This window comes from Typopeltis vanoorti, chromosome 2, assembly GCF_054136105.1.
Source record: "Typopeltis vanoorti isolate ZY-2024b chromosome 2, IOZ_Tvanoo_1.0, whole genome shotgun sequence".
NCBI classification, from domain to species: domain Eukaryota; kingdom Metazoa; phylum Arthropoda; class Arachnida; order Uropygi; family Thelyphonidae; genus Typopeltis; species Typopeltis vanoorti.
The window spans coordinates 26,257,106-26,269,974 of NC_143550.1; the positions used below are offsets into that span (position 1 = coordinate 26,257,106).

The following is a 12,869-nucleotide window of genomic DNA, read 5'->3' on the forward strand; positions in this document are numbered from 1 at the left end:
GGACCTCCTTACTGTACTTTCTTTAATGGCGGCTTCACTATTCCTTTGTTCCACACGAAACGAAACACTCTTACACTGAATTGTACGCTGACGTTAACTCATCAGTGGCCCTTTCTTCTTAGGAATCTGGACGCATTATAGCTGCAGCTTTGATCCACGTGGCACACATAGCAAGGGAAGACTCTCGCTACGCATGGCGGCAAGCTATTCACAACTATGCAGCTTTCCGCACAGGAAACCAAGTACCGAAGAAACGAGAAGAAAATGAGCGATTCAAATCCCCGCCAAAACTTATATACTACAAAACAATGCCCTCACTCGGTGGTGTCATCATATGTACGGCGGTTGCCGATTGGATACCGTAGCCACGAAATGCCTTTGACATGGCCTAAAACTATTATTAGCTTGTACACATCCTTTTAGAATTTATACATGATTTTTCTACCTTAATAAATTTACAATCCTTCTCTATTTAGTTTATGGGCTACTTTAACATTGATTGGAATTTACAAATCTGAATACATACATGTTCTTTGGTTATCAATGAGCACATTTTCTGTTTGGAGGCATAAGTATGTCCTTATCCACTCCTTCTGAGGTAACCCTATGTTGGGTCGGAAAAAAGGGATGACTCATCACATTTCCTCGACACAACATAGCAAGTGCAGTTTTTATGCTCTTCAGATTGATGCTAACAAATATACTGGTCTGTCCAAAGTAGGTTGTTGCATGCAAAGAATCTTATACACTTCACAGTGTGCAAGAAAATGCACTTGATCCTTTGGAGCAGGGTTTCTCAAACTTTTTCTACAACAGAACACTTCACAAATCCTGAAATTTTCACGGAACTCCTTGGTTATTTTGTAATGTATTAATTAATAATTAATTATTAATTTAGCTGATTTTTATTATTAATTAATAATTGATCATTAATTATTAATTAATAGTTAAACACCAATTCAACATAAACATCATTAAATTAATTTGTGCTGATTTTCATTGACATATCCCATTCTGATCACCAAAAATTTATAATATTATTATAAGTATTTACGAGTGAATGCAGACTTTTTCTCCTGTGTGCTGGTGGTTTTTCCCCTCCTTTTGTACATCCTGGAGATTGCTTTGTAGGCTGGTAGTGGATGACTCACTATCTGTTGCATCATAAACACCTTCAATAAGAGATTTCTTAATACCAAAATTAAACAAAGTCCCTTGTCTCTTATTCATATTAAAATTTAAATCTGCAGGCTTATTACTTTTAAAAAATCACAGCACTATGGTTTCGAAACTTTCACCTTACAATACGAACTTGTGAAGAAAGTATTCAGTATTATTAGATTTGAGAACTGGATACAGACTACCTTGATCTTCAATTTTAGTGGAAAATTTTTTTTTATCTTTTCCTATGGCGGAACACTTCACAAATCCTGAAATTTTAAACGGAACATCTTGGTTGTTTTGTAGGGTAGGTAAATATAAATAATAAATAAAATAAATGAGTAAATCTAAGTGTTATGAAAAAACAAACATTTATTGTCAAATGTTAATTATTAAAAACAAAACACATAAAAATAGTAAAATAAACTAGGGTATATACAACACGTATATTGCAAATTAAGTTCTTAATGACTTCTATGTTTTTTGGTCTTTGAATTACAAATTCTTTTGATATCAGGCACAATATTAGAAAGTTGAATTCTCATATTTGGTGTAGCATTGCATCTGTTCCTAGACTTTGATTTGGTTGCAGCATAATATGAAAATCCTGCCTCGCATAAATATGTCGTTGTAAAAGGAAGTAAAACAAGAATAGCTAGTTTTGACACGCTGGGGTATTCTTCTGTTAAATTTGTCCAGAAATCATTTATTGGCAGTTCTTTGTATTTTTGTTTTAAATCAGAGTCAATAATTATGTCAATTAGATTTTCATAATCACTTGCGCTGAAGCCTGCTGGCTTAGCTGTCGCTGTAAATGGATTCAGAACCCAGGAATTGGCCTCACTGGATTTTGGAAAATATTGCAAAAGGGTTGATTGTAAGTCATGCAAGTGTTCTAAAATTACGTTAGAAACTTCATTTACTTTAGAATTTATTTCAGTCAAAAATTCATGCAAGGTGAGAAAACAATCAAAATTATTCTGTTCAACTATAGAAATCCAGAATTGCAACTTCCTATCAAAAGATGCAATTTTATCTCTTGTATTAAAAATTGTAATATTCTTTCCTTGTAATGATAAGTTCATTTCATTGCACTTTGTAAAAATATCTGCCAGATATGCAAGACTCATCAACAATGAAGAATTTCTTAATAATTCAATAAAATTTTGTCCTAAATTATGTGACGTCAAGAAGACCATTAACTCACTACAAAGTTCAAAAAGCCTCAATAATGTTTTTCCTCTGGATAGTATCTCACTTCAGTATGTAATAAAAGTGCGTTATGTGCACTACTCATTTCATTGCACAAAAGTTTAAATAATCTGGATTGAAGTGGTCGAGATTTTACATAGTTGATCATTTTTACGACTTCATCCAAAATAGTTTTTAAATATGTAGGAATTCTTTTTGTTACTAGTGCTTGTCTATGCAAAACACAATCACTTTTAGTGGCTCTTGTAGTTACTTGCAGGAAGGGGTGTTACAACTCCCTTCATCTTTCCTACCATTGCTTGAGCACCATCTGTACAAATATCAATACACTTCTCCCGTCCCTGTTTTGTAACATAATTATTAATACAGTTGAATATATCTTCTCCGGTAGTTTTTTCTTGTAGATATTTGCACATGAGTAAATCTTCAATACTTTTATGAAATATGTAACGAACAAACACTAGTAATACAGCAAGTCCTGCGACATCTGTAGATTCATCCATTTGCAATGAATATTCACTGCAAAGTCTAAGTCGATGAATTATCTCTTTCTCTATGTCAGCAGAAAGAACTTTGATGTGGTGTGAAACTGTATCATTTGATAATTGTACTGCATCTATTTTTTTTAGCAACCTGCTCATTTAACATGCATGATACGTCTTTCACATAAGGCTTAATGAGCGTCTCGCCAATTGTATGAGCTTCATCATGAAGTGCAATGTGGTAACTCATGCGAAAAGGTGCCTCTGTTGCATTTTCAGTTGTAGCAATTGTAGCCATTTGAAGTTTAGATTTTTCTAGTGAGTCACGTCGTCTCTTAAAAAAATGTATATCTTTTCCTTTGTAATCAGTGTGTTTTGTTTCGAAGTGCCTACGAAGTTTAGCTGGAGCTAAAGAACTGTTTACTAGTATTTTATTACATAAAACACGCATTTCATCAGGAGCATGTGTATTGCCAATACATGTAAATCCATAATTTAAATAACTTTCATCGTACTTCCGTTTGTGGTCTGTTCTTAGATGACTCTTGTTCTTTAATATTAGCTTTTGAAGAAACCACAATTTGTAATTCCACATCTTCTCCAATCATACGAGTAGATGTATCAACAGAAACACTTGCTCCTCCTTGTGTTAAAGTTCTTTTCTTTAAACAAGAATCCATGGATAATTTTTGAATAATAATCAAATTCCAATATTTGTCAGAGCTATAATAAAAACAAATATAATTGTGTTGTAAAGGTAATTTTAGTATGAAAAACAATAAGATTATAAATTAGAAATGTCGAATAATATAAAAGTAAATGAATAATGCAAAATAGTAAAAAAATACTGCAACACACAAAAGTAAATATGAATTGTAGCAATACTTGTAAGAAAAGTACTAAACTGTGTCAAATAATGTAAAAGCAATTGTAATAAGAATGATTTCATAAAATGTTCAGTAACAAAAAATTAAACAGTTCGAAATAAATCAGATATATTAATTATAAAATTAGTTAAAAGAGTAAGAAGAATTCTTTTTTTAAAAGACGAGGGCCCGGTCCCAACAAATTTACTCGTAAATACCTTTCCAAAATTTTTTAAAGTTCATACATTAACATAAGTATTAATAATTAATTATGGCATAATCATTAAGAGTATTAGTACACTTATGTATACGGTGTGTGGCATGTTGACAAATATAAAATTATATTTAAATTAGTTATCAATCACTGGACTAATGAAATCTTGTAGTATGTTGTAGTTTCCTCAGGCAAACATCATTAAATTAATTTGTGCTGATTTTCATTGACATATCCCATTCAGATCACCAAATATATTTACAATATTATAAGTACTTAGGAGTGAATGCAGAATTTTTTTCCTGTGTACTGGTAGTTTTCCCCTCCTTTTGTACATCCTTGAGATCTTTGTAGGCTTGAGATCTGTTGCATCACAAACACCTTCAATAAGAGATTTCTTAATAACAAAATTAAACAAATTGCCTTGTCTCTTATTCATATTAGAATTTAAATCTGCATTCCTATTACTTTTAAAAAAATCAAGGTTTCAGAACAAGCACTTACACACTGCCATACGAACTTGCGAAGAAAGTATTCAGTATTACTAGATTTGAGAACAAGATACAGACTACCTTGATCTTCAATTTCAGTGGAAAAATTTTCTTTATACACTCTTGCTGATTGGTCACTTGCAACACAGATGTTATTTTGTTCAGTTTTGAGAACATGCCCCCCATTGTTGTAATCGGCTTGCAGGCAATTTTTATGATCGGTCATAAACGGGGGTATTCTCTCTCCCGATTGTTGAAAGATTTCGATGTGTGAAAATTAACGATAATTCATGAATATTTCCATGTTTAAAAATATGCTGCTTGGTCACTGACATTTGCTACACAGATGTCATTTCCTTCAGTTTTGAGAACAGCTACCATTGTTATAATCCACTAGCAGGCAATTTTTGTGACGTCATAAACAGCGGTATTCCCTTTCCCAAATGTTGAAAGGTTTCGATGTGTGAAAATTAACGATACACAGATGTTATTAGGCGTTCTGGGCCTGAGCTTTTCGATATATTCACGAATATTATTCTCCTCAGAGTATTTCTACTATAAAATATTTATTCATGAAAAATGCTTAGAAAACTAAAATGACAAATTCCAGTACTTCTTGCAGAACACCTATTCACCTTCCGCAGAATACTAGTGTTCTGCGGAACACAGTTTGAGAATCCCTGCTTTGGAGAATGGGTGGTTAATAGCTGGAAATGTAGTTTGAAATCACCATGATTATGAAGAGCTTTAGCTATTTTTTGAGATGTACCCCAGATATAAGCGATAGGAATAGTTGTCATATATCATTTACAGGAGGGAGGTGGGTAATGCAGTATTTTTGTGTTTTATAAGGGTTGTAGTCATTTGCTTCAAGTGTCACATAGATAGCAGAGTTCTGTGCCAAAGCTATGTCATTAGAATGAATAGCTTTAGCTTATTGTACGTTTGTATTATGAATTATGTATTTTATATATATATATATATATATATATATATATTATATTATTATTATATTGTTCATACTCCTAAGTACTATTATAAATAATTATGATATGTTGAATACAGTTTACCAGTATTTAGGTGTCAACCCTATTTTTTTATTTTTCTGTTATTTTATAATAATCCTACACACCAAAAGTTCTGGTGAATTTATAATCATGGACAAGGTAAGAAAGCCCTTCTCTAGAGACGAACATACTTTTACAAGTCACTTCCACCTTATAATTAGCATGGTGGTGATCTCAGAAGGTGAAGAAAATCATCAACCACAGAAAGGTTTTTACAAACATTCATGCCAGCCTGATAGAAAAGCAGGGATGCTATCCAAACATCTTTTATCTTATTTATCTTGAATTTTCTTAACACTGATGTGAAATAAATGGATGTATAATGTTTTCTTAATTATGCCACATTGCCACTTCTGTAAATACAAATGCACTTTCTTTCACCTTTAGCTGTTCCACCTGTGATCATCATCAGTCTGGTTTAGTTCTGTTGATATTGCTTTTGTCTTCTTTCGCTGTCTTGATATCAGATTATTTTCATCTACCAGACTAACTTTTGGCTTCCTTCATGTAACTTAAGTGTAGTTTCTTAACCTTTTTTTTTTTTTTAAAGAATAGCCACATTGGATAAATGTGACTACTTTTCCATGTGAAATATATATTTCTGTTATAAAATTGTCCCTTTATCTGTTGAATTCTTTATTTAATCAAGTCACTTTACATGGCATACTTTTCAGAAATGGAAACTGGCTTGGTGAAGCTTTTAATAATGTACGAATAGGACCTGGCCTGGCTTATTTTCCTGCTGTTAGTCTAGCATATAATGAAAACATTGTGGCAAACTTTGGTGCAACTCCATTACAGTATCCTGTAGAAGGCTTTCACCCACTGGAATCTCCTCCTCATCAAAATGTTACTAAAATGAAGAAACTTTTAATATGGCTTGAAAAGATTATATCTCTGTATAAAACAATAAGAAGAGTAAGACTGTATTAATATTAATGATATAAATTTATGGAAGTGATTTTTTTTATAGTTCTTATAAGAAGTAAAAAGTAATGATATATGATTTGATTATATCCTAATTTTCTGTTTCTCTAAGGACAAACATGTTTTTTTTTGTATACTGTGTTAAGCACAATGTAGTGAAATGTTCATAGTACAATTTTACCATGTTTAAGTTGCATTTAACTTATGAGGTATGACCAAAAATTTCTCGACAAACTACTGTGACACTATATATCAACATCATGATTATAAGGGTTATTCTAATTACTTCTTACTTTTTTTTTTCCCCTCCATGTCTGTCCCAGGAATTTCATTTTCCCAACTGAATGTCTTCTGTAGTATTTGGTTCTCTTGTATTTCATGTAACACTTTGGTTTTTCTTTCCCACCAGTTTACTTCTAGTAATGCCCTCAACAGTACATCTTCAACTATTAAATTATTTAAGGAATTTGCAACGTATGCTGGAATATTAATTAAAAGAAACTTTAATGAATACTTCCTATATTTCGGCAATGTCACATTGCCATCATGGGAACATACAAATATGACACGTGCACGCAGGAACTACAAAAAGCAAATGAGGCAGAAGATAAGAAACTACTCTTGTTCCTAAAATCCTAATGAATCCCCTTAGCAAGCTATATTGGGCTGATGAGTCTCCCAAATTTGAGTTAGTCTTATGTACCCAAATTTGTCGAGGTTTGGAACGTTTTTTAGAGCTGGACTTCAAGTATGAACGACTATTCATAGAATAGTCTTTCGTACTTGAACTTGCTGCGGTATATTACTTTGACTTTCTTCCAACGTATTCTGTGGCGGGTATCCAGAGCATGGTCTGCAAGCCCAGAGTGGCTGTACTGGTGAAACCGGATGTAGTCCTTGTGTTCTGAAACCCTGATATTCACGGTCCTGCCTGTTTGGTCAAAGTAGGATAGTTTACAGCTGCAAGGGACCTGGTATACCCCCGGTAGGTCCAGGGAAAGTGGTTGGTCTTTGGTAGAGCAGATAAGGGATGCCAACTTTTTATATGGTTTGTAACAAGAAGTCAGGTCATATTTTTTAAGGATTTTGGTTATTTTTTCAGAGGTGTCCTGGATGTAGGGAATGGTGGTAGATTTAGTGTAATCTTTATTGTGAAGGGGGTGGAGTGGAGTTGTGGTTTACTGGTTTTAATATTTTTTGGATTTTTTAGGGGTTGTAACCATTGGCTAAGAAAGTGTTAAGGATGTGATTTAGTTCCGTAGTTAGGGCATTGAATTTTGCCCTGTTTTATAGTGTTTTAATAACCCCATATTGTTGTGAAGGGGGGGGATTGCTGGTGAATGTCTATGTCTGTATGGGTGGGTTTTTTATAAACAGAGAAAACCAAGGATCCATCAGACTGGCGAGTGATTAGAATGTTTTCCTCTTTTTCAAAGGTGAACAGGATTCTGTGGTGTTGGTTGTTTAAGTGTGTTAAGGAGTGGAGTGTATCTGAGCCATGTGGCCAAATAGAAAACACATCATTCACCTAATAAAGCCAAATAGTGGGTTTTTGTGGGGCAGAGTTTAATGCTTTCTCTTCAGAAGTCTCCATAAAGAAGTTGGCCAAGGGTGGGGAAAGTGGTAAACCCATGGCTGTCCCCTCTATCTGTTTGTAGAATTTTCCTTGCCAAACGAAATAGCCTGAGTTCATTGTGAACTGACATAGGGCTGAGATATGAGCTCTAAGGTTTCCTCGAGTAGGACATTTGTGAATAGGTAGGAGACGTCAAAACTGACCATTATGTCAGTATGTTGGAGTGAGAGGTTTTCTATACTGGCTTTGAAGTGGGCTGTGTCATTTGTGTGTGATGGTGTGTTGCCAGTATAGTGTGTGAGTGCTTTGGCTAAATGTTTGGCTAATTTATACGTGGGGGAATCAATGCCATCTACTATGAGACGTAATAGCACATTTAGTTTATGTATTTTTGTAAGTCCATATAAATGGGGGGGGGGTTGGAGTTATAAATTTTAATTTGTTGGTAACTTCCACAGGCCAAGAAATGACCTTCTTAAGGAGCCTATGGAGTATTCTAATTTGGGAGCTGGTAGGATTATATTCAATAGGGAAGTAGGTAGCCAGATCTAATAATAAAGCATTGAGCTTACCTATATATTCCTTTTGGTTGAGAACCACAGTGGCATTACACTTATCCGCTTTGGTGATTACTATTTCCTTGTTTTTCTTCATCTCTAGTAGAGCTGTATATTCATCTTTGGGTATGTTGGTTTTTGGCGGTCTTGCATTGGTGAGAACACCGGCTACATCCAGTCTTAAATTGTTGGCGATATGGTTGGGAAGGTTGCGGATACCACATTCTATTTGGATCATTATTTCCTGAACAGGTATTTTTTTAGGCTAAATTGTGGCCACTTGCAAGAGTGGTGAGTGCTTCAGGCTTCAAAACGCCGGAAGAGAGGTTGACTACAGTGTTGAGTGGTTGCTGTGGTACGGAGGTAGAGTTCTTTTTCAGGTTATCAAATTTCTTGATGAGCCGACTATGTATTTTTTCAAATTCTTTTGTTGCCGAAGCGCATGAGATGTCATAAAGAATCATCCAAAGGTATGCTTTTGTTTTCAAGCCCGCTGTGAAAACGTGCTCGAAAGCTCCTCCTCTAGCACCCGTAAAGCTTTGTTTTCGTCAACTAGGAGAATGCGTGTCACGGTAATTTGTTCTTGAAGAAGGGCGAAGCTAGCGCTGTTATAAATCCGGAGAGCCTTCTCTGAAGAGAAATGGTGCTTAAATTTAACACAATTTGGGATTACCTTATTATCCTGGCAGCGTTTTAGGCAGGTCAAACAATTTAGTTGTCTAGATATCCTCAACTTCAGTTTGGCATACTGGCGGGCCTTGCATGCGATGGAATCTCCGTGAATGATGGTGATTCTTGTAGAAAGGCTTATACGTTGGTAACACATGACTATTAAATTATTTAAGGAATTTGCAACGTATGCTGGAATATTAATTAAAAGAAATTTTAATGAATACTTCCTATATTTTGGCAATGTCACATTGCCATCTTCATGGAAACATACAAATATGACACGTGCACGCAGGAACTACAAAAAGCAAATGAGGCAGAAGATAAGAAACTACTCTTGTTCCTAAAGTCCTAATGATGCCCCCTAGCAGGCTATATTAGGTTGTCTTGGCCGTTAGGCTGATGTTCTCATGATGTAAGTCTTCCAAATTTGAGGCAGTCTCATGCACCCAAATTTGTTAAGGTTTGGAACGTTTTTTAGAGCTGAGGCTGATACTATGAATAGTCTTTCATACTTGAACTTGCTGTGGTGTATTACTTTGGCTTTCTTCCAACGTATTCTGTGACGAGTATCAAGAGCATGGTCTGCAAGCCCAGAGTGGCAGTACTGGTGAAACTGGATGTAGTCCTTGTGTTCTGAAATCCTGACATTCACTGTCCTGCCTATTTGGCCAAAGTAGGACAGTTTACAGCTGCAAGGGAACTGGTATACCCTAGGAAGGCCAGTGGAAGTGGTTGGTCTTTGGTAGAGCGGATAAAGGATGCCAACTTTTTATATGGTTTGTAACAAGAAGTCAGGTCATATTTTTTAAGGATTTTGGTTATTTTTTCAGAGGTGTCCTGGATGTAGGGAATGGTGATAGATTTAGTGTAATCTTTATTGTGAAGGGGGTGGAGTGGAGTTGTGGTTTACTGGTTTTAATATTTTTTGGATTTTTTAGGGGTTGTAGCCATTGGCTAAGAAAGTGTTAAGGAGTACATCTTCGATTCTTGTTTGCTTCTGCTGTAATAGTCTGTCTCACAACCATATAAGAATACGCTCTAAGCAAATGCTTTTATAAAGTTTTATTTTACTTGTGATATCTTATTTTAATCTTCTGCCATGGCAATTCTTCTTTGCATTTCCAACTTGCATTTGCCTTCATGTTGAGGAGTACCCTGAGATACATGAGTTATTTTACTGGTTCAGTATTCTTACCTGTAATCAGTAAATCTTGTTTTGTTGGTTCTATTTATTTTGTTCATTTGAACCTGCCACCATTATTTTAGTTTTTGTAGCATTTTTATTAAGTCTGTAATCAAATAATCTGTTTTGAATTTTTGTTCATTCTCAACTGATGCAGTTATATTATCAGCAAAGTGTATTATATGTAACTGCACTCCATCTGCAGCTATCCCTTCATTTCTTACTTCATTGCATTCTTTGTATACAGGTTGAAAAGTAAGGGTGATAATGCACATCCTCATCTTGCTCTTTTCTTTATGTCTGCACCTTTCTTCCTTCTCATATCTTTATTTCTGTTTGGCATATGGTTTCTTAATTAGTCTTCTCTCTCCAGTTGTCATATTTCCTTCATTATTTGAAAGAGCTTGTTCCATTATTGAATGTTTTTCCAAATAATTATAAAGGCAGTGTATGTCAATTTATTTACTTCTGCTCTCCAAAACAGAAGGAAATAAACTATTAGTTTACTGTTTCTTTCATAGACAAGTTTCAAAGAGCAACATTTGTGCATTCAAGTCCTGTTTACTTGCTTTTGGAGAGGAAACATGAGCAGAACTCGGTGAGCAACTGGATGAAAATGCATAAATTGTGGAGCTTATCTATGAAGGCAGATGCATAACATTTGTAAGGTAGTTAATTAGGTAACCCTTTGTTCTCTTCCCTCTGGTCATTTATTGAAAATTTTATTATGCACGAATCCTGTAAAATGTGAAGTTGTTAGTAACTTACTTTTTTTTTAAATTATATCCCTCTTTTCAAACTTTCAGTCTCTCTGTACATCACACGAAATACCTGGCCTTATCAATTGGTTGCTGGACAATCCGATTACAGCATCTTTTCAGACCAAAGTTATACTTTTGCTTTTTCCCACAGTGTCAGTCTCAAATCATCCTCTAAGATCTTTACAATACTTGTATTTCCTATTGCCTTCATTTAACATTATCAACAAACAGGTGAATTAATATATATAAATTATACTTGACAAGAAATTATATACTTGTTTTCATCCAAGTATGAACAAGCAAAAAAGTATGCATGTGAAATAACTTCACAACTAAGGCTATTTATATATGAAGACAGATGACTTAACATCAAATCGTCCTAGTGTTCCATTGTTCGAGAGGTTGGTGATTTTCATTCAGACACACCACAGTATCCAAACAAAATGCCCTCATAAAGGTCAGTATTTTCAAGATGTATCAATTTCCTTTATGTGACTTTATTATGGAAAGTCACATAAAGAATAGTCACTTTATTATGGAAAGGAGTAATTTACTAAGGCAGGACCTTTCACAAAGCCATGCAATCCCCATAGAATATCATGTATATCACACCATCTGTTTATGAATTCTGGCCCTAACCAACTTTACTGTTTCTGTACCATGAAATTGAAGTGGTGGAACCAAAAACTGTGAGGGATACCAGAAATGAGGTTAAACATGCTGCAATGGCACAGAATCTGTGCACTAGTTTATGGTGGATTGTAGTGGAAGACATTGTCTCCCAAGCAGCTGTACAGAGGATCCTTGAATGAAAATCAGCTTTGTCTGTATCATTTCCAACTAGTTCAAACATTTTTACCAGATGATCCTCATTGTTGATTGGCATTTTGTCAGTGGTTTCTATAACACTGTGTGTACGAACTATATTTTTTCTGTTATGTGCTTTCACACCTGAGGCAGTTTCATTTGTGACAGTACTTTCAGTTACCACAGTAATCACACATGGATCAATCAAAATCCAAATGCAGTTTTAAGTCAACAGCAGTTCTCTATCAATGTATGAATTGTTTGAGACAGACAAATAGGGTTGTATGTTTTGCAAACAGGCTTACAGAACCTTAGTAAAATGAATTCTTGCAAAACCTGGTAGAAAACATCTTCCACAATCTGCTGAGTGATATTCCCTTGGTGTGGAAGAAAAATGTGAATCAGGTTGGAAGGTATCTTGATCAAAGGTTTCTTGGAAGATAGCTTGGTAGAGGTGGGCCACTTACTTGGTCTTCTTGCACTTAACCTAAACTTGTTGATTTTTATTTGTGGGATCATTTGAATTTGTTGTATTCTGAACAAGTGGTTAATTTGAACTGCAGGAACATATTGAACATATGCACTACTATCAGATACCAATCAGGAACTTTCAAACATATAAGGTTCTCGATAGTGATGTTTCAATAGCTAGTAATGGAGGTCATTTTGATGAACATGTCTCACAGCAGGTATGTTCATCCCACAGTGTTTCCTTGGACATTTACTAAGGAATGTATGCTTATTTCTTGATATTTTGAAGGTTGTTGGTGTTCATACTTCTGCTACAAATGGCTGTGTCTTGGAAATGCAAGGTTTCTGTTTCCAAGATACAGCCATTTGTGGTAGCAGTATGAACACCAGCAACCTTCAAAATGTTAAAAAAATGCCCATGT

General features: G+C 34.8%; 1 protein-coding gene across 3 annotated transcripts in view; it reads left to right on the plus strand.

Annotated features, from left to right (window-relative positions):
• The window catches only part of LOC150108890 (E3 ubiquitin-protein ligase RNF123-like), a 660,886-nt gene that overhangs the window by 205,196 nt on the left and 442,821 nt on the right, over window positions 1–12,869 (plus strand). For all 3 annotated transcript variants that reach the window (XM_090410696.1, XM_090410708.1, XM_090410702.1), the window contains one exon: window positions 6,168–6,411. In XM_090410696.1, coding sequence (XP_090266822.1) covers window positions 6,168–6,411 — 244 coding nt within the window. The remainder of the gene's footprint in view (window positions 1–6,167; window positions 6,412–12,869) is intronic.